The sequence below is a fragment of the Chiloscyllium plagiosum genome, chromosome 23 (assembly GCF_004010195.1).
Source record: "Chiloscyllium plagiosum isolate BGI_BamShark_2017 chromosome 23, ASM401019v2, whole genome shotgun sequence".
Lineage (NCBI taxonomy): Eukaryota > Metazoa > Chordata > Chondrichthyes > Orectolobiformes > Hemiscylliidae > Chiloscyllium > Chiloscyllium plagiosum.
In genome coordinates, this window is record NC_057732.1 from 55025216 (window position 1) to 55044590 (window position 19375).

The window sequence follows — 19375 nt, forward strand, 5'->3', positions numbered from 1 at the left end:
ATACCTTCCACCCTTCACCTTAAATTTATGTCCCCTTGTACCCGGGGAAAAAGTTTCTGATTGTCTACTCTATCTATTCCCCTGATCATCTTATACACCCCTATCAAGTCACCCCTCATCCTTCGCCGTTCCAATGAGAAAAGGCCTAGCACTCTCAACCTATCCTTGTATGACCTATTCTCCATTCCAGGCAACATCCTGGTAAGTCTTCTCTGCACCCTCTCCAAAGCTTCCACATCTTTCCTAAAGTGAGGCGACCAGAACTGCACACAGAAATGACATCACCAATCCAAGAAAACCCAAACAACTATAGAAAGTGGGCCATACCACCAGTGCTTGATTCAGAGGTGCACTGAAGATGTTACCTAGTATTGTGACAAAACATCTGAAAATGAATCTCTCAGCTCAGCGAGCAAACCCACATTCAGCCCTTAAGCCATCTCCACCATCCAATGTGATCATTACTGATCTGACATTTTCTTGTCTTTTCCCCATAATCCTTTCATTCCCCTAATGATAAGAATTTGTCTATCTTAGCCTTAAATGTACGGAAGGATTCTATGGCCACAGCTCTCTGTGGCAAGGAGTTCCAAAGATTTACACCTCTCTGAGAGAAGAAATTCTTTCTCATCCCAGTCTTCAATTGACACCCCTTTATTCTGATACAATGTCCTGTGGTCCCAGATTCTCTTGTGAGGGGAAATGTTCTCTCAGCATTCACTCTGTCAAGCCCCTTAAGAATCCTATGTTTCAATGAGATCATCTCTCATACTTCTAAAATCCACTGAGTTGAGTCCCAACATGTTCAGCCTTAGCTTATGAGACAATTCCCTCCATCCCAGAGATCATCCCAGTCAACCTTCTCTGAACTGCCTCTATTGAGATGATATCTTTCCCTTAAATAAGGGGATCGAAACTGCTCATAGTGCTCCAGATGTGGTCTCCCCAGCACCTCGTACAGTTATAGTAAGACTTCCCTTGTCTTATACTCCAATCCCTTTGAAATAAGAGGTACTTACTGACTAAATAAGGCACACTTACCAATTACCTGTTGTCCCTATGAGCTCGCTTTTCTGTATTTTATGTACAAGTACTCCTACAGCCCTTTATGTTGCAGGTTTCTGCAGTCTTTCTCCATTTAAATAATATTTTGTTTGTTTGTTTTCCCTTCCTAAATGAACAACTTTACATTTGCCCACATTATACAACATTTACCAGCTTTTTACCCATTTACTTAACCTAACAATATCTCCTGTAAACCATTTGTATCCACCTTAAAACTGGCTTTTCCACCTATTTTTGTGTCATCTGTAAATTTAGCTAGAGTACGTGAGTTACTTCCTTCCTCCAAGTCATTAATATATATTGTAAACAGTTGTGGTGCCAGGACTGATCCCTGTGGGAATCCATTGGTTACAGATTGCCAACGTGAAAAAGAACTCCTTATCTCTATTTGCTGTTTCTTGCCCATGAGCTAATTCTCTATCCAGTAATCATAAAAGTGGGCGGCACGGTGGCCCAGTGGTTAGCACTGCTGCCTCACAGCGCCTGAGACCTGGGTTCAATTCCTGCCTCAGGCGACTGACTGTGTGGAGTTTGCACGTTCTCCCTGTGTCTGCGTGGGTTTCCTCCGGGTGCTCCGGTTTCCTCCCACAGTCCAAAGATGTGCAGGGTCAGGTGAATTGGCCATACTAAATTGCCCGTAGTGTTAGGTAAGGGGTAAATGTAGGGGTATGGGTGGGTTTCGCTTCGGCGGGTCGGTGTGGACTTGTTGGGCCGAAGGGCCTGTTTCCACACTGTAATGTAATCTAATCTAATCTAAAAAGAATGGTAGATTTTATGGTGGAAGGCTATAACATTAGGGAAGAAAGCTTGGCTCTGGTGATACTGCGTCCTGGGTAGACCATTTCTGGAGAACTGTGTATAGTTCCCATGCCACACCTTGGAAAGGAATTATTGGGTTTGGAAAGAGTGCGGCAGAGATTAATTTCTTAAAATGCATAAATTGAAATTGAGTATTGATGACAAGGGTATCATTTCTTGTTGGTTAGAAGCTTGTGTTGATCCTTTGATTCATTTGAGTAGTTTCCACTTTGCAGGGTTATTGAGAATTTTTAAAATTCATTCATTGGATGTTGGGCATTGCTGGTTGGACCAGCATTTATTGCCCATCACCACTTGCCCAAAGAACAGTTAAGAGTTAACCACATTGCTGTGGTTTGAGGTGTAGGCTAGACTGGATAAGGACAGCAGACTTCTTCAGTTGGAGGGAGTAAATACAACTTTTAATGCAGATCAGCTGTTCATTGCTGGAATTATATGTAGGTGATGAATGGCATTTTCCTGTTCTGATAGTAAGGACTTCCCATTGAAAAGTAAGATGGAAACACATTTTATGTAATTAGTTGGAGTATTTTAATGGTGTAGTCCAGATAAATGGTAAACATTAAATATTGTGCACTTACATTTTCTTAATGATTTTTCTTATTATTATACTATTCAATTAAGGGGATTCCTCTATAAAAGAATGTATCTAGGATTGAAAGGATCATTGTAAATTGTTTAACATAAAAATGAACATTAATTGTGGCAAAAAGGAGTTATGTCAAAGGTTTCCCAGGACCCACATTCAATTCCATATTGACAAAATCCCATTCAGAAAGTTTGACTTTGTGACACATAAAATAATGAATGTAACCTTTCGCTGCTACATGCTAGGGGTCACATTAATGAAACACGTATTTTGGCAGTTTCAGGCAAGCCCCCTGTTGACACGAGCCCAGAGGGCATGGTGCTGAAAGTGGGGTTGAATTTTCATTGTAAAGTAATTTGCATGGGGCCCCAGTTAGTGGATTTCATCGCTTTAGCCTTGAGCACTGTTCTGTCATCACATTTATAATAATGACAATAATTTTTCTTTATTTAACCAATCTAAATCAAAAACGCCATAGATATATTCTCTCTCACCCTCAGGTGAGCATCAAGTCATGGCAAAGTTTGTTTCAATCATGACTTGCAAAATTGGGCTATTTCTGCTCAAAGATTTAAGAGCCCTTAACTGCTGTTTGCATTCTGTTAACAATTGACTGCCAGCCTATTTTAAAAAAATGGCATAAAACTCCATCCATGTTTAACCTGTACAATAATTACTTTGTGTAGCATGCTTTGTTGTAGCATTTGGCAATGAACAATGCTTACCCTCAGAATCACTTTTATTGCGTGCCATGAAATTTGAAAACACAAAATTAAAGGGAAAAATAAATTGTGCAGAGATAAAATATATTTATGAACCCTCCTGAATTTAAAGTGATCCCATCTGGATTGTATTTTGCTAAGGTCTAAGACAGTAGATTGGAAGTTAACATTCAGCAATCTGAACAGAAGTCATCTTGAGGTAAGATTAATAATTAATATAGAAGCAAGTTACAAGGAGCAGAGCAGTCTTATCAAGCATGAAGAAATAACTCATATAAACTAAAGAATCTGATACATATTCTACATCAATACCAATACAATGTGTTGCAAACATTTCTAAACATGAAGCTACCTTTCCTGTGTCATTTTAATGAACTTTTCCTTTAGATTATGTGAGACTTCATTGTGATGATTTCTTGCTTGTTTTAAAATAAAGAAACCTGAAACTTTTATAACCCTGCAACTCTATACTGTGAGTAGCTGTGTCAAAAATGATCAGAAAACTCTTAGCTTTGATCTCTAGTCTCAGATGATTTACTCCACTTCAGTTAGAGAGGGGGAGCTTGATTAAGCTACTCAATTCTAAACACAATGCAGCTCTCCCTGCTAAAAGTACACATGCATTTTGTATGAAAAAGTGGAAACAACACTTTGTGCTCATCCTGAACATTTTATCATCAAAGTTTCTGTTGCAATTTGCAATTTCTTACTTGATACACTCAGCTCAAAGAAATATGCATCAGTAAATAAGTCATGGTGCATTGTGTTTGATCAATATGTTTTTGGAATGATAACTCAGCAATGAAATGATTGCTTCAGCAGAATAGGGGAAAGAAAGAATTGTTGGCGTTAGGGTCAAGTGAGTACGGGGAGAATAGAAAAGCTTCTCATTGTGGATATATTTTCTACAACAATCAGATTTGGTGATTGTTATGATACTACAAGACATTTTTAATCTTTATTTTTGGAAATCCTAAAACACAGGTATTTATGAAAAGAATTAAACTACAATGTTTACTGTTTAAAGCCAAAGGGTTGTATTACACAAAAAGTAAAGAATAATAACTACATGGTATTTTAAATATCGGTTATGTTAAAAATATCAAAATTGAATGAACAGTTACCTGCACTCTTAAGCTGAGCTCATTAACTCAAATTTTGTTCGACATCCATTTGACTTACACCAACAAATTTTAGATTAGATTAGATTAGATTACAGTGTGTAAACAGGCCCTTCAGCCCAACGAGTCCACACCGACCCGCCGAAGCGAAACCCACCCATACCCCTACATTTACCCCTTACCTAACACTACGGGCAATTTAGTATGGCCAATTCACCTGACCCTGCACATCTTTGGACTGTGGGAGGAAACCGGAGCACCCGGAGGAAACCCACGCAGACACGGGGAGAACGTGCAAACTCCACACAGTCAGTCGCCTGAGGCGGGAATTGAACCCGGGTCTCTGGCGCTGTGAGGCAGCAGTGCTAACCACTGTGCCACCGTGGACATATGAAGATTAACTCCTTGGCCTGAGGAATGTTTTAAACATTTGTACAAATTTTAGGATTTCTTAACAATTCTGCTTACTGATGGTAAAGTTGTCCCTTCAAATCTCTTCCAAATATTGCATGATCCTGGACTCGCAGTTCAGCACAGGGATCACTAGTTTGCTAAGTCTAGCTACTTCAAGTCAGATCTCTCTTAGTTCTAATGGTTTTTCTTCACTCTGGAGCCTTGCACTTAAGAACTCTCACTCTCCTCTCAGCTTCAGTATCCCATAAGTCTAACTCCATGCTAATGGAGTCCTTCAGCTATTAGGAATTTACAATCCTTTTAGCCAGCTTTCAGAAATTCACCTGAATAAAGTGATGATTCCAGCAGCCAGCTTGTTTTAGAATAAACTCAATAAGAAAAGAACCATACTCAGGAATCTAGGTCCCCCATATCTTCTTAAATCTATGCTTTGCTATTTCTTATTGTCCGTGCAGCTTGGCCACATGATTGTGACTGGAAACAAGTTGTTATTTTTCAAGGGATCATCGTCTAGATAAACCTAGTTCTTGAAGGGAGCATAGGGAGAATTTGGAGTGCAACAAGTGATATTATTGCTGGACCATTAATCCGGATCCCAGGTAATGTTCTTGGGACCTGTTTCCAAAAGTCACCATGGTACATGGTGGAATTTGAGTTCAACCAAATGTTTATTTATGACCATGAAACCATTGCCAAATGTTGGAAAAATACCATCTGATTTATTAATGTCCATTAGGGAATGAAACTGTCAAACTTACCTGGTCTGGCCTAAACGTGACTCCAGACCCACAATGATTTGGTTGGCTCTTAACTGCCCTCTGGGCATTCAGGGGTAGGCAATAAATGCTGGCCAAGCTAGTGATGACCATATTCCATGTATGAATTAAAGAAAGAATAGACCTTTGAGCTTGGATTACTTGGTGGGTTGATTGACTTTTGACTAAGAAATCATATGCCAGATCCAGGGTTTTCATAAAAAACAAGTAAGTGGAAATCCCAAATTCAAACAGTCAGATCATTTCAAAACCTTCTCCTTTCCTTCACAATTTTGAGTCCCTGATGTTACCTGATATCAGTGAGAGGCCGTGGGTGTTGGATGATGCTGGTATGTGAACCCACTGACGGTGGCTTGTGCAGGTAATCTCAAGACTAAAATGAGAAAATTCTATGTGGTCTTATTCTCTGGATTGCCTCGTTACGTGTCCCACTCTCTCACACATGATAATTTGAGAATTTCTGAATAATCAACGTGAAAAATGCCACAGGCACATAAATGTTATTACGTTTATAATTTTCCTAGGGATGTGACTGGTGTTTGACTATTTTAAACTTGCCTGATGCAGACACATCAATCCAGATGTTTGTGGAGGGGTTGGAGGTGGGGAGGGGAAGGTTTCAATAAAACAGTGGTGTTCTGTAGACACAATACTCAGAGGAGCAATGATCAGAGAAATCAGAGGCTAACACTTTGTCAATCAGTTGCTTTCATTCCCGGGCTAATGATTCTATCTGTTTCCTGAACAGAGGGAGTGTGCGAATTTCATCAGGGTCCTTCATAATTACAACAAGACCCACGCGTATGTCTGTGGCACTGGAGCCTTCCACCCAATGTGTGCCTTTATTGAGCTGGGACCCCGGGCAGAGGTAATGTAATTTTAGCTACTGTTCTAAGTGGTGCATGGCAGGGAAAGCAGCAAATGGAATGAATATCATCCATCATTTCCCTTCAAAGGGATTTTCACAACACCCTGTTGGTATTTCACATGGATGATTCACACTTAATACAAAGAGATTCATTCATTCAAAACTTTTTTCGAAGAGGTAATCTTTTTTTTTATAGGAGCCTGTGTTTCGCCTGGATTTACATGGCCTCGAGTCTGGAAGATTGAAGTGTCCCTTTGACCCTCAGCAACCTTTTGCTTCTGTGTTAACAGGTAAAAAAAAGCACTGCCCCTTCAGTATGTAGTGCCATGTAACAGAGCGAGAATTCCTCAGACTGAAACAGCAGCTAGAAGTGATTAGTTTAAGAAAAGAAGTTCCTGATTTGTAATTAATTAACATCTTCATAGTCATCAACTTGAGCTATGCAATCAGCACTGAATGTAAATGTTTGAAGATTTGATGAAAGCTGTTCATATAAAAATGGAAGGTTTATACTGACATTGATTTTCAGTAAAGATCGTCATCATGATATATATAGAAAAAGAAGCTAGAAATCTTGATTGTCAAGTTTAGAATTTGACTGGGCTGTGTTTGAATATTACAGCTTTACCCTTGACTCTGACACAGAACAATAGACAGTTAAGAACAATCTACAGTTTAAATCCCACACCTATCTGTTCGTCAGACTCCTTGGGACTAAGGATCCAATCTATCTAAAATTATGTAGGGGGTCAGTAAGGCTGACCATTATGTGCAGGAGCACTCTGGACACTGAAGGCAGAGCCATTGCAGAGATTTTAGATCATTGAGCTTGTCTGACATCCATACCCAAACAGCAATGTTTCTTTATCCAATGCCCTCCATAACTCTACCCCCTCTAGCAGATCCCTTTGCCACATGAAAAACACCAGGTGTAATGCTAATGCCATCATTGCAGCCCTTACAGTTCCAAAATGTCCTGGGAGTTGTGACACTGAGAAAGGTGGTGGCATAGTGCCATTGTCACTCGACTAACAATCCAGAGAGCTGGATATTAATCAGCAATGCAAAGATTAATAATGACCATTATGTCGATTGTTGTAAAAATCCATCCTGTTAACTAATGTCTTTAGGGAAGGAAATCTGCCATCCTTACCTGGTCTGGCCTAGATGTGATTACATAACTACAGTTGTGGGGTTGACTCTTAACTCCTCTCTAAAGTGTTCCATTCAGTTGGATCAAGTGCTTGAAATTCTAAGTAAAGGAATGAGATGGGACCTGGCATGGGTGAATGGATCGGAAATGGCACAAACAGCCCTGCTGATCCTGCAAAAGCTTCCTTAGTAACATCTGGGGCTGGTGCCAAAATCAGGAGAGCTGTCTCACAGACTTGTCAAGCAACATCATGAGGTAGAATCATGGAATTTACAGTACAGAAGGAGGCCATTCGATCCATTGTGTCTGCACCGATTCCTGAAAGAGCAACCACACCAGTCCTATTCTCCAGGCCTGTCTCCATAGCCCTCTAAATTCATCCCTTCCAAATATATATCTAGCTCTCTTTGAAACATTCTATCGAATCCACCTCCACCATTCTCCCAGGCAGCACATTCCGAATCCTAATAACTCTGAATAAAGAGGTTTCTCCTCATCTCATTCCTAGCTCTCTTGTTAATGATCTTGTGGAGTTGAAGTCCCACTTTCACGTTGAGAAAATTCTCCATTATGTTGTGTGACACTACCATCGTACTAAATGGGAGACTTCAAACAGATCTAGCAACTCACGACTTAGCATCCATGAGATGCTGTGGGCCATCAACAGCAGCAGAATTGTACTCCAACACAATCTGTAACCTCATGACCTGGCATATCCCCCACTCAACCATTACTATCAAACAAGGGGATCAATCCTGGTTCAATGGAGAGTGCAGGAGGGCATGGCAGGAGCAGCACCAGGCAGACCTGAAAATGAGGTGTCAACGGTGGGCGGCACGGTGGCCCAGTGGTTACCCACTCAACCATTACTATCAAACAAGGGGATCAATCCTGGTTCAATGGAGAGTGCAGGAGGGCATGGCAGGAGCAACACCAGGCAGACCTGAAAATGAGGTGTCAACCTGATGAAGCTACCAAACAGGACTACTCGCATGTCAAACAGCATAAGCAGCAAGTGTTAAGTAGAGATAAATGATCACACAACCAACAGATCAGATCTAAACTCTGCTGTCCAACTCACTGGAGGAGGAGGCTCCACAATTATCCCAATCTTCAATGAAGGGCCCAGAAAATCCAATGGAAAAGATAAGGCTGAAGGTTATGTAACAAGTTTTTGATCCAGTGATCCCCAGCATTACAGATACCAGTCTTTCCCCCAATTCAGTTCACTCCACGTGATGACACAAAATAGTTGGAGGCACTGGATACTGCAAAGACTTTGGGCCCTGACAACATTCTGGCAATAGGTCTGAAGACTTGTGCTCCAGAACTTGTTGCTCCCCTAGACAAGATTTTCCATTATACCTACAACACTGGCACTTATCTGACAATGTGAAAAATTGCCCATGTATGTCCTGTACATATAAAACAGGACAAATCCCAACTCAACCAATGACTCAGCCAGTAGACATCAGTCTACTCTCAGTAAAGTAAAGTGTCATCAACAGTGTTACCAAGCAGCACCTACTCAACAATAACCTGCTGTGATGCCCAGGTTGGGTTCCCCCAGGGCCACTGAGCTCCTGACCTCATTACAACCTTGGTTCAGACATGGACAAAAGAGCTGAATTCCAGAGGGGAGGGGACAGTGACAGCCATTGACACAAGGCCATATTTGACCAAGTGGTATCAAGGAGCCCTAGCAACACTGTAGTCAATGGGTCAAACTCTTGACTGGTTAGAGTCATACCAGGCACACAGGAAGGTGGCTATGGTTATTGGAGATTAGTCATCTCAGATCCAGGACATTTCTGTAGGGGTTCCTCTGGATAGTGTGATGGAATACTTCCCACTTTCCTGGATGGATGCAGCTCCAACAACACTCGAGAAGCTTGACATCATCCACCTACAAGTTCTCCTTCAAGCCGCTTACCATCCTGACTTGGAGATATATTTTTGTTCCTTCACTGTTGCTGGGTCAAAATCCTGGAATTCCCTCCCTAACTACATTGCAGACTGCAGAGGTTAAAGAAGGAAACTCATCATCAACTTCTAAAGGGCCATGAGGGATGGGCAGTAAATGTCAGTAGCACCACATCGCATGAGTGAACAAATAAAATGACTGCTGAATATTATGCAAGGGTGCTCACATCTTAGTGCGATCAACATGTTACCAGTACTCGGGCCACATAATTGATCGCTTGTCTGTAAATGATTTTTGACAACACCCCAACAAACCATGAGATGATAGTACCACAGTGATTGGAGGACAGCCTGACCTACCTCACTCTCTGAATCATATCCTCTCTCCTGTGGCCAAGTGCAAAGAAGTATTCTCAGCAGTTTGAAGAGATGCATTTTGAGTTTTAACAATCAATTTGTAAATCAGAAATCCCACCACAGATCTGTTCTGATTAATGCCACAACAACAATAGCACCCTTTCATAGCTCCTTCAACATTAGGAAGCCTCATAAGGTGAGTAGATTAGATTACTTACAGTGTGGAAACAGGTCCTTCGGCCAAACAAGTCCACACCAACCCTCCGAAGAGCAACCCACCCAGACCCATTCCCCTTCATTTACTCCTTCACTTAATACTACGAGCAATTTAGCACGGCCAATTCATCTAACCTGCGCATTTTTGGATTGTGGCAGGAAACAGGAGCACCCGGAGGAAACCCACGCAGACACGGGGAGAATGTGCAAACTCCACACAGACAGTCACCCGAGGTTGGAATTGAACCCGGGTCTCTGGTGCTGTGAGGCAGCAGTGCTAACCACTTCTCAGGTGCTTCTCAGGAACTTTATAAAACAAAGTTTGATGCTGGGCCATATCAGTTACCGATCCCCAAAATCTTGGCTGAAGAGAGATGTTTTAATGAACAAATGAAAGGAGGAGAGTGAGATACAGTGCTGGAGAGCTGCAGGGAGGCTGTACCAGAGCATGGGGCTGAAAAAGCTGAAGAGATTGCCACCAATGCTGGAACAATTAAAACTGGAAATGCGAAAATCCCAGACATAAAAGAGCCCAAATATCTCAGAGGATTGTTGGACTGGATGATATTACAGAGATTCAGAGGACTGACGTGATTGAGAGATTTGAAAACAAGAATGAGAATCTTATTATTACAAACACAACGTAGCTTAACTGAAAGCCAGTGTAGGTCAGTGCACATGGAAGGTGGCAGGTAACCTCGAAGATATAGTCAGAAATGTTTCAGGTAATCTCAAATGTAGGGAGGGTAGAATGTGATAGCTCAGCTTGGAATTTATTGGAGTAAACCAGCATCAAACTAATGAAAATGTGAATGAAGATCCTGCAGAAAATAAGCTGAGACAGGGCAGAAGTCAGATGGTTATATGGAGGTGGAAATAGACCACCTTAGCAATGGAATTCTTGTGAGCTCACAAGTAATGGTGCTTCCAAGTTTACAAACAGACTGCCTTAATCTCAGCTTGTTGCCATATCAAGTTTTGAAATTTAAAAATAACAAATTCATAGCTCCAGTCATAACTATTGCTGTGGTGTCTCTGAGTGGTTTCTTTCTCTGTGCTATGGCTGAGTTATTGATGCAGCATATTCCCTTTAGTTTATATCCTGGTTACGTATGATACAAGTATAGTTACATCGCTCTAATAATATTCAGGTGATAGTTTTAGAATGAAGCTGATGTTAATAAATGATTATCTGTTGATAAAAGATATGAATGAAGTAAGGATCTTTCTAAAATGAAGTTTGACTGCTATGATTTTTTAAAAAAATGTGTTCCAGTAGTTATGTGGAACTGCCGTCTGCTTTAAATGAATTAGTATGAATCTTTTTCCTCATCTTGTGTAATGAGAGCTTTGCCACACTGTAACAATGATTCTGCATTATCATAGCAATGATTTTGACCAGACATTCTTCCAAATATTAGTGAACAACATGACTTGTGATATTTGCAGCACAAGATATGTCTGCTCTGCTCTGTTCAAAATCTGGTGTTTTAAACGAATTATGAGAATGCTAAAGATTTTCCACTAACAAGGGCTTCCTGCTGTGATGTCTGACAGTCCTTTGACGGAACCTCTTATGAAAAACACACAAAGACAGAGTACTTTCAGCACTGTTTCAAAGGAAACTGACTGCTCAGTACACTGCAGAATAACAGAACACAGTCAGATCAAGCTTGCATCAGAGCTGTGTGGAGTTGACTAGAAGTGAATAAACAATTACATTAAGTTGACTGCATGAAGGGATGGATTTTTCTTTGGCTGCACGTGTAGCTTTGATCAGCCTTGTGAGTAAATCCAGCCCCAGGGTTTTGAGCATTGATGCAGTTGGAGAGGGGGGTTAGATAGATAAGATTCCAGAGCAGTTACACACTGTGATTTCTCCTGACATTAGAAGTAAGGAGAGGGGCACTAAACGAGTTTGTGCAGGTACCAAACCTTGAGCTTTATTTCACCGCTATTTTCTCGTCTTGTGCTTGTCATAGTACCAAAGACTTGACGTTATAAAAATAACTGAACTCTGACCAATTCAACAAAACAGGACAATACACATTTTTGGTTGGTTCACTATTTTACGCAGTTTTTTCACAAATTGAATGTTAACTCTAAGGCTGGGCTTCCTTGAATCACAATTTGGATTCAGTCCCATAACCACCTGAGCTATGCAACATTGTTCATCATTGAGGAAAATAGAATGAACATGTTAGGATGTCCCATTGATGGTAACAGATGCATTATAGAAAAATCCATTGACAGAATACAACTACAAGGCACAAGTCAGGACTGTGAGGGAATACTCTGCACTTGTTTGGATGGGTGCAGCTCCAACAACACAAGAAACTTGACACCATCCAGGACAAAGCAGCCCACTCAATTGACACCACATTCTCCACCATTAAAATTCATTAGCAGCAGCATATACTAACTACAAGATGCACTGTAGAAATTCACGAAAGAAATTCGCCAAAGACCTTCTAAACCTACAATCACTTCCATTTAGCAGGACAAGAGCAGCAGGTACATTGGAACACCACCACCCCCCGCGAGTTCCCCTCCAAACCCAAGGTCCAAGGCCCAAAGATCTTCAGCTGCTTCATCAATGACCTTCCCTCTGTCATAAGGTCAGAAGTGGGATGAACGCCAATGATTGCACAGTGTTCAGCACCATTAACGAATCCTCAGATACTGAAGCAGTCTGTGCTCAAATGCAACAAGATCTGGACAATATCCAGGCTTGGGCTGACAAGTGGCAAGTAACATTTGCACCACACAAATGCCAGACAATGACCATAACCAATAAGAGACACTGTAACCACAGCCCCTTGACATTCAACGGTATTACCATCACTAAATCCCGCACTGACAACATCCTTGAGGTTACCATTGACCAGAAACTCAACTGGACTCACCGCATAAATACAGTGGCTGCAAGATTAGGTCAGAGACTAGGAATACTGCAGTGAGTAACTCACCTCCTGCCATCCCAATGTCTATCCACAATGTACAAAGCATAAGTCAGGAGCATGATGGAATACTCCCCACTTGCCTGGATGGGTGCAGCTCCAACAACACTCAAGAAGCTTGATATCATCCATGTCAAAGCAACCCGCTTGATTGGCACCACATCTACAAACATTCCATCCCTCCACCACCGATGTTCAGTAGCAACAATGTGTACTATCTACAAGATGCACTGCAGAAAGTCACCAAAGATCCTTAGGCAACACCTTCAAACCCACGACCACTTCCATCTAGAAGGACAAGGGTAGCAGGTACTTGGGAACACCACCACCTGCACGTTCCCCTCCAAGCCACTCACCATCCTGACTTGGAAATATACTGCCGCCGTTCCTTCACAATCATTGGGTCAAAACCCTGGAATTCCCTCCCTACTGGCATTGTGGGGGCAACCAACAGCAAGTGGACTGCAGTGATTCAAGAAGGCAGCTCACCCCCACCTTCTCAAGGGCAAATAGGGATGGGCTATCAATGCTGGCTCAGCCAGCGATGCCCAAGCCCCACAGATGAATATAAAAAAAACACTCACCATCCTGACTTGGAAATATATTGCCATTCCTTCACTGGGTCAAAATCTGAATTCCCTCCCGAAGGGACTTTGCGGCTACATTTACAGCACATGGACTGCAGCAATTCAGTAAAGCAGCACACCACCACCTTCTCAACGGGCAATTAGGGACAGGCAATAAATGCTGGCCCAGCCAGTGACACCTACATCCCACAAATAACTAAATAAATAAGATAAACTTGACCTTGACGCAAGATCTTAATCTGCTGATAGGTGAGACTTGAATGTAATCATCCTGAGGAAGCCAATATAGTTTGCCAAACTGTTCACTTTCCAAGTATGTGTCATGTCCCTCCAGATAGTTTTGCCTGCGAAAACTATTTAGCATGCATAATGTTTACTGTTTTCTAAAGAGATTGCAATCCAAATCTTATGTGCAATTCAGAAAAAAAATTCATTTCCAGGTTAGGTTATTCATGAATTCTTTCACATGTGACGTGAGTGGTTTTTGAAGTGGAAGCTTGTGTCTGTGTTTAATACGCAGAAAATTGATCTGGAAAACACAGCTGGAAAGTAAAGGCAGAAAATAAAGTGAAAAATCCCACTTGCATTTGCTCTGGACATGTAACCTTTCTTCATTGCAGTGATGACTTAGACTTGGAGAGTTTCCTGTATCAAGTGGCACGTAATCAGACAAAGCGTGTGCTTCTGTCTGTTTCAAAAATTGTTTTTTCCTGGAAAGGTCAGTAGTCTATTGCCAGAGGTCTGAGTGGGAGCACTCCTCATTATACAGCAGACACTCCCATTCTTGCTGTCTGCCAGTGACACTTTAGATGGATTTACAGGTCAATAACTAACCTTTCAGACCACATTCTGAGCCTCCTATGAGGATCAGATGCTTGAGGGGGGTTTGAAGCCAGAGCCTCTGGTTTTGAGGCAGGCATGTTACCATTGTGCCACTAGAACTGCCTCACTAAGGTAGAAGGGAGTGACCTGAGGGCTTATGCCCGAAACGTCGATTCTCCTGTTCCCTGGATGCTGCCTGACCTGCTGCGCTTTTCCAGCAACACATTTTCAGCTCTGATCTCCAGCATCTTCAGCCCTCACTTTCTCCTAGAAGGGAGTGACATAATGCAGAGAGATCCTGTAAACCACTTCAAACACAGCTTGGGTATTTTCCTGAGGCAGGAGGACTGTGATGGGTGGGTGACTTTTCCACGTTGTTAGTCAATCTACCACATGTTGCCAATGAGCTAGTTTCAGTGACACTCTGCAAGTACTGGGGCTTATTTTACAGTACATTTCTGCAAGGCAAGCAACATATCGTACTGCGTTATTACTCCACAAGAATAGCTTCACTGGTATAATGAGATGTTTTTTCCATTTCTCATGCTGAGCAGAGACTTTTGAAGGTAATTATTTGGACTCCCAACAGCTACCAGCCATAAATGACTTCTGCAGATCCTTTCTATCTGTTTGAACATAGGGGAAAGGGTTGGGATAGTTTTATGTCTGTGCACTGATCCTCCAAAAATCTGTAATTTTTATGATCTTTCCATTTCACTTCTCACCCTCCTGTCTCGAACCTAGCAACAGTCTGATTATGTTTCAAAAAACAAGCAATTTCAAACCATATATTGCAGTCAGCACAATTATTCTGCAGTAATTCCATAATCTCCACAAAACAAATGTAACATTTGTTGCACAATTATGAAAGTCACATCAGGGCGCATTCACTGTGATGAATAAAATACACAAATGGCAATTTAAACCTTTGCTACATCTGACGTAGGAAGTTTAATATCATCTTTAAAAGTATACAATGTTCCTCAGCACTGAGATTCTTCAAGTTAACATTCAATGTTTAATCAAACCAAAGATTAAAGAACAATTCATGGATTATTGTTCACTTTTGTCTCTAATATATGAAGTAAATGTTACTTTAACTTGTAGCCCTGGTATCAAAAAAAAATTACTGACTAAGAAAGAAAGTAATGAGCAAATGATGGCCATATGCAGAACATTGTTATTGGTACACAGCTGGAATACTAGCTGTGGAAACTTTCTCTCTGCAATTACTCATTTCAGTCATTAATAATGACACTGCAGCTCTCCAACAGGCTGGGGCTTTCTGTGCTAATTGATAATGAATGGGGGAGCTGCTGAAAACGCCCTTAGTAATTCCAGACAGATGCTTTGGCCTTGATGTTGAGAGGACCACAGCAATATTCGGGGGAATAATGACAGAGCTTCTTACAAACAGGGCACTTCTTCAAAAACTCAAATAAAATCAAAGCGCAGTTTTCGTATGTTCTTCAGTAGCACAGAGAGGCACTGAACATATAGCCAGCATCCTCCAAATCAAGGTTTATTAAGGCGAGAGCAACAGAAAATCAAATAACCATACTGTGAGTACAATAACATCAGAAATATCCAACAGGTCTCTCAGTATCTAGCTCATAATCTATTCCTCAAATCTCTGTCCTTACATCTATTATTTATCCAATTTGAAAAACAGCAAAATTGAACCATAATCTACCAGAACCATTAAGGCAAACTTTTGAATCCCAGATCTAGGATTTGAATTCAGATAGCACCAGCTGATATGGGGACGTTTGAGCACCTGTTCCCATAGGATGAGTCTGGGTCTCTGAATTTCTAACTCAGTGATGTTACCACAACATCACCCTGCAGAGGAGCTGGGTGTGTTCATGCATGAGTTACAAAAGGTCCATATGCAAGTACAGCAAGTAATTAGGAAAGCTAGTTGGATGTTAGTGTTTATTGTGAAGGGAATTTAATATAGAAATAGTGTAGTTATGCTTCCTTTATGCAGGGAACTGGTGAGACTACATTTGGAGGACTTGTACAGTATTGGTTTCCTTGTTTAGGAAGGATAAGAACATAAGAATTAGAAGCGGGAGTAGGTAATTCAGCCCCTTGAGCCAGCTTCACTATTTATTACACTAATAGTTGATCTAATCTCGGCCTCACCTCCACCTTCTTGCCTGCTCTCTATAGCCCTTCAACTGTTACTAGTTTAAAATCTGCCTGACACCTCCTCAAATGAATGCAGTGTCTTAGTATCCACTGCACTTTGGGATAGTAAATTCCACAGATCCATCATCCTTTGAGAGAAGTAATTTCTCCTTGCCTGTGTTAAATCTTACCCTGAAAGTTATGTCCTCTTTTTCTATATTGTCCACTAAGAGGAACCATCCTCTTTTATGCCTATTTGTCAATCTAATTTAACATCTTATATACCCCAATTGGATCGCCTCTCATTCTTGTAAAATCAAGCAAGTATAGGCTTAAACAAAAACTGAAATTGCTGGAAAAGCTCACCAGGTCTGACAGCATCTGTGGAGAGAAATCAGAGTTAATGTTTCAGGTTGAGTGACCCTTCCTCAGAAGTATAGGCTTAGGCTGTTCAATGTATTCTTATAAAACTATTAATTGAATGAACCTTCTTTGAAGTGTCTCCAATATAAGTACATTCCTTCTCAAGTGACAGGACCAAATACTCCATGAGATCTCACCAATGTCTTGTACATTTCCAGCAATACCTTCCTACTTTAAAGTGCTAGTCCTTTAGCAATAAATGTCAAAATTCCATTTACCCTCCTTATTGCCTGCTGTACCAGCAGACTAACTTTCTGTAATATATGTATGAGGACACCCAGATCCTTCTGCACTGAAACGTTTTAAAGTTTCTATCAATCTAAATAGTAAATTGTCTTTTTGTTCTTTCAACGAGAATAGATAACTTCACCCTTATGTACGTTAGACTCCACGTGTAAAGTTCTGGTCCATTTGCCTATATCCATTTGTAAATTGATTGTTTCTTCAATGCAACTGCTTTCCTACCTATTGTAATGTGAAACTAAAGTCCATGTCTGTGCAGTGCCCAATACTGCAGGAGTGATTGTGGATTTGGTTCCATTTGCTAACTGCAGGAATGAAGCAGAGCTTGACAATATTTTGAAGTGTATCACATCAATATGAACAATTTCCTGTCATCAGCCTCTCACAGATCCACTCTTACAGAATGTATTACTGATCTCTGCTTCACCTGGATTCCTGAAGGGGATTGAGGAAGAGAAACAGATATGTTTATCTTTCGACGTGAGAGTTGGTCAAATTTCTCGAGCATTAGTGGAATCAATCCATTTTTGAAATTCCTGCTGTTCAAAGGGCATTTCAGCTGACTCCAAACTATGCAGAGCCGGACGATTACCAAGGGATAACTAGAATGTTTAAGAACTGTAGCTTGAGAAAGGGCAGTCTGGGATGGGCCATGGTCATTGCATGTCTGACAGTTGGGTAAATAGTGATTATGCTGTTCATTCCTCAATGTGACATCTACCTCCAGGACTTTACGATTCAAACCAACCCGGATGGCAAGGTCCACCATCTGATTGATGGCAATTGTAAACAGTGCCATTCAGGGGCAGTTAGAGGAAGCAAGGGTATTGGTGACCACTTCACTTGTTAGTTTAAAGCTCAAGTGTTTGAAAAGAAGGATGTCTTGTCCTGGAAGAATCATCCGTGGAAGAAGCTCTTTGAACAGCTCCTTTACTGGCGTGCTTTTCCAACAGATATTTCCTATACAGATTAAACCAGCAAAATGAGAATTGACTCCCCATAAAATAATATATCCGCTGAAATAGCACTGTGCTATTTGCTCTCAAAATATTTTCAGTAAAACTTTCCTTTAATCCAACATGTATTTTCTTTATAACCTGATTTTAGTGAAAACATTCAGAAATATTTTAAATGTATCATAGTAATGTGAAGAAGAACTGCCCAGTATAAATGTTAAATCAGATCCATCTAATGTAGAGTTGTTCTCCAGCAAAGACTGATACTGGTCCTTCAAGAACGCACAGCTTGCACAATGTATTGCAATTCTATCTACCCACTGAGCTTCACATCATGTGTAACACTCTCTGAATCTTTCATCACCATTTCTAGCTACTTTCTAATCAGCTTGTTCAGAAATATAATGACACACCTCTGGAGCTGGTGGTGTGGAATCTGGTCAAGGGGTATGGACACTATCACTGTTCTGGAAGAGGCCTGAGTTATGCAGTCAAAGAACCTGTGCTAATCTTAAGGTTTATGTTCTTGATGAGCAATGCTTGCTTTCAGAAGCATAGAGCTGGAATGTACATAAACAAAAAAAATTAGTTAGACAAAGGAGAGCCAGTGGATGTGATAAATTTGTATTTCTAGAAGGCCTCAGATAAGATGCCACACAGCAGGCTGCTAAATAAGATAAGAGTTCATGGTGTTAGAGGCAAGGTACGAGCATGAATAGAGGATTGGCAGGAGGCAGAGAGTGGGGAATATAAGTGTCTTTTCACTCAGGAAAAGGGGGATATTGTAGAGGAGAAGATTGATATACGTGCTATTAGACTTGAAAGGATTGAGACTAGTAAGGAGGAGGTGTTATCAATTCGAGAAGATGTGAAAGTAGATAAGTCTCTGGGCCCGATGGGATAGAACATAGAACAATACAGCACAGAATAGGCCCTTCGGCCCTCGATGTTGCGCCGACCTGTGAACTATTCTCAGCTCATCCCCCTACATTATCCCATCATCATGCATGTGCTTATCTAAGGATTGTTTAAATCTCCCTAATGTGGCTGAGTTGACTAGATTAGCAGGTAAGGCATTCCACACCCTTACCACTCTCTGCATAAAGAACCTGCCTCTAACATCTGTCTTAACTACAAATTGTGGGGTGATAGATTTATGCCCTCTCGTACAAGCTGATGTCATTATCCTAGGAAAAAGTCTTTCACTGTCTACCCTATCTAATCCTTT

At 41.1% G+C, this 19375-nt stretch overlaps 1 protein-coding gene across 7 annotated transcripts in view; it reads left to right on the plus strand.

The window, feature by feature from the left end:
* Positions 1–19375, plus strand: part of sema3d (sema domain, immunoglobulin domain (Ig), short basic domain, secreted, (semaphorin) 3D) — a 354002-nt gene that overhangs the window by 190812 nt on the left and 143815 nt on the right. For all 7 annotated transcript variants that reach the window (XM_043714212.1, XM_043714213.1, XM_043714209.1 and 4 more), the window contains 2 exons: positions 6255–6374; positions 6571–6664. In XM_043714212.1, coding sequence (XP_043570147.1) covers positions 6255–6374; positions 6571–6664 — 214 coding nt within the window. The remainder of the gene's footprint in view (positions 1–6254; positions 6375–6570; positions 6665–19375) is intronic.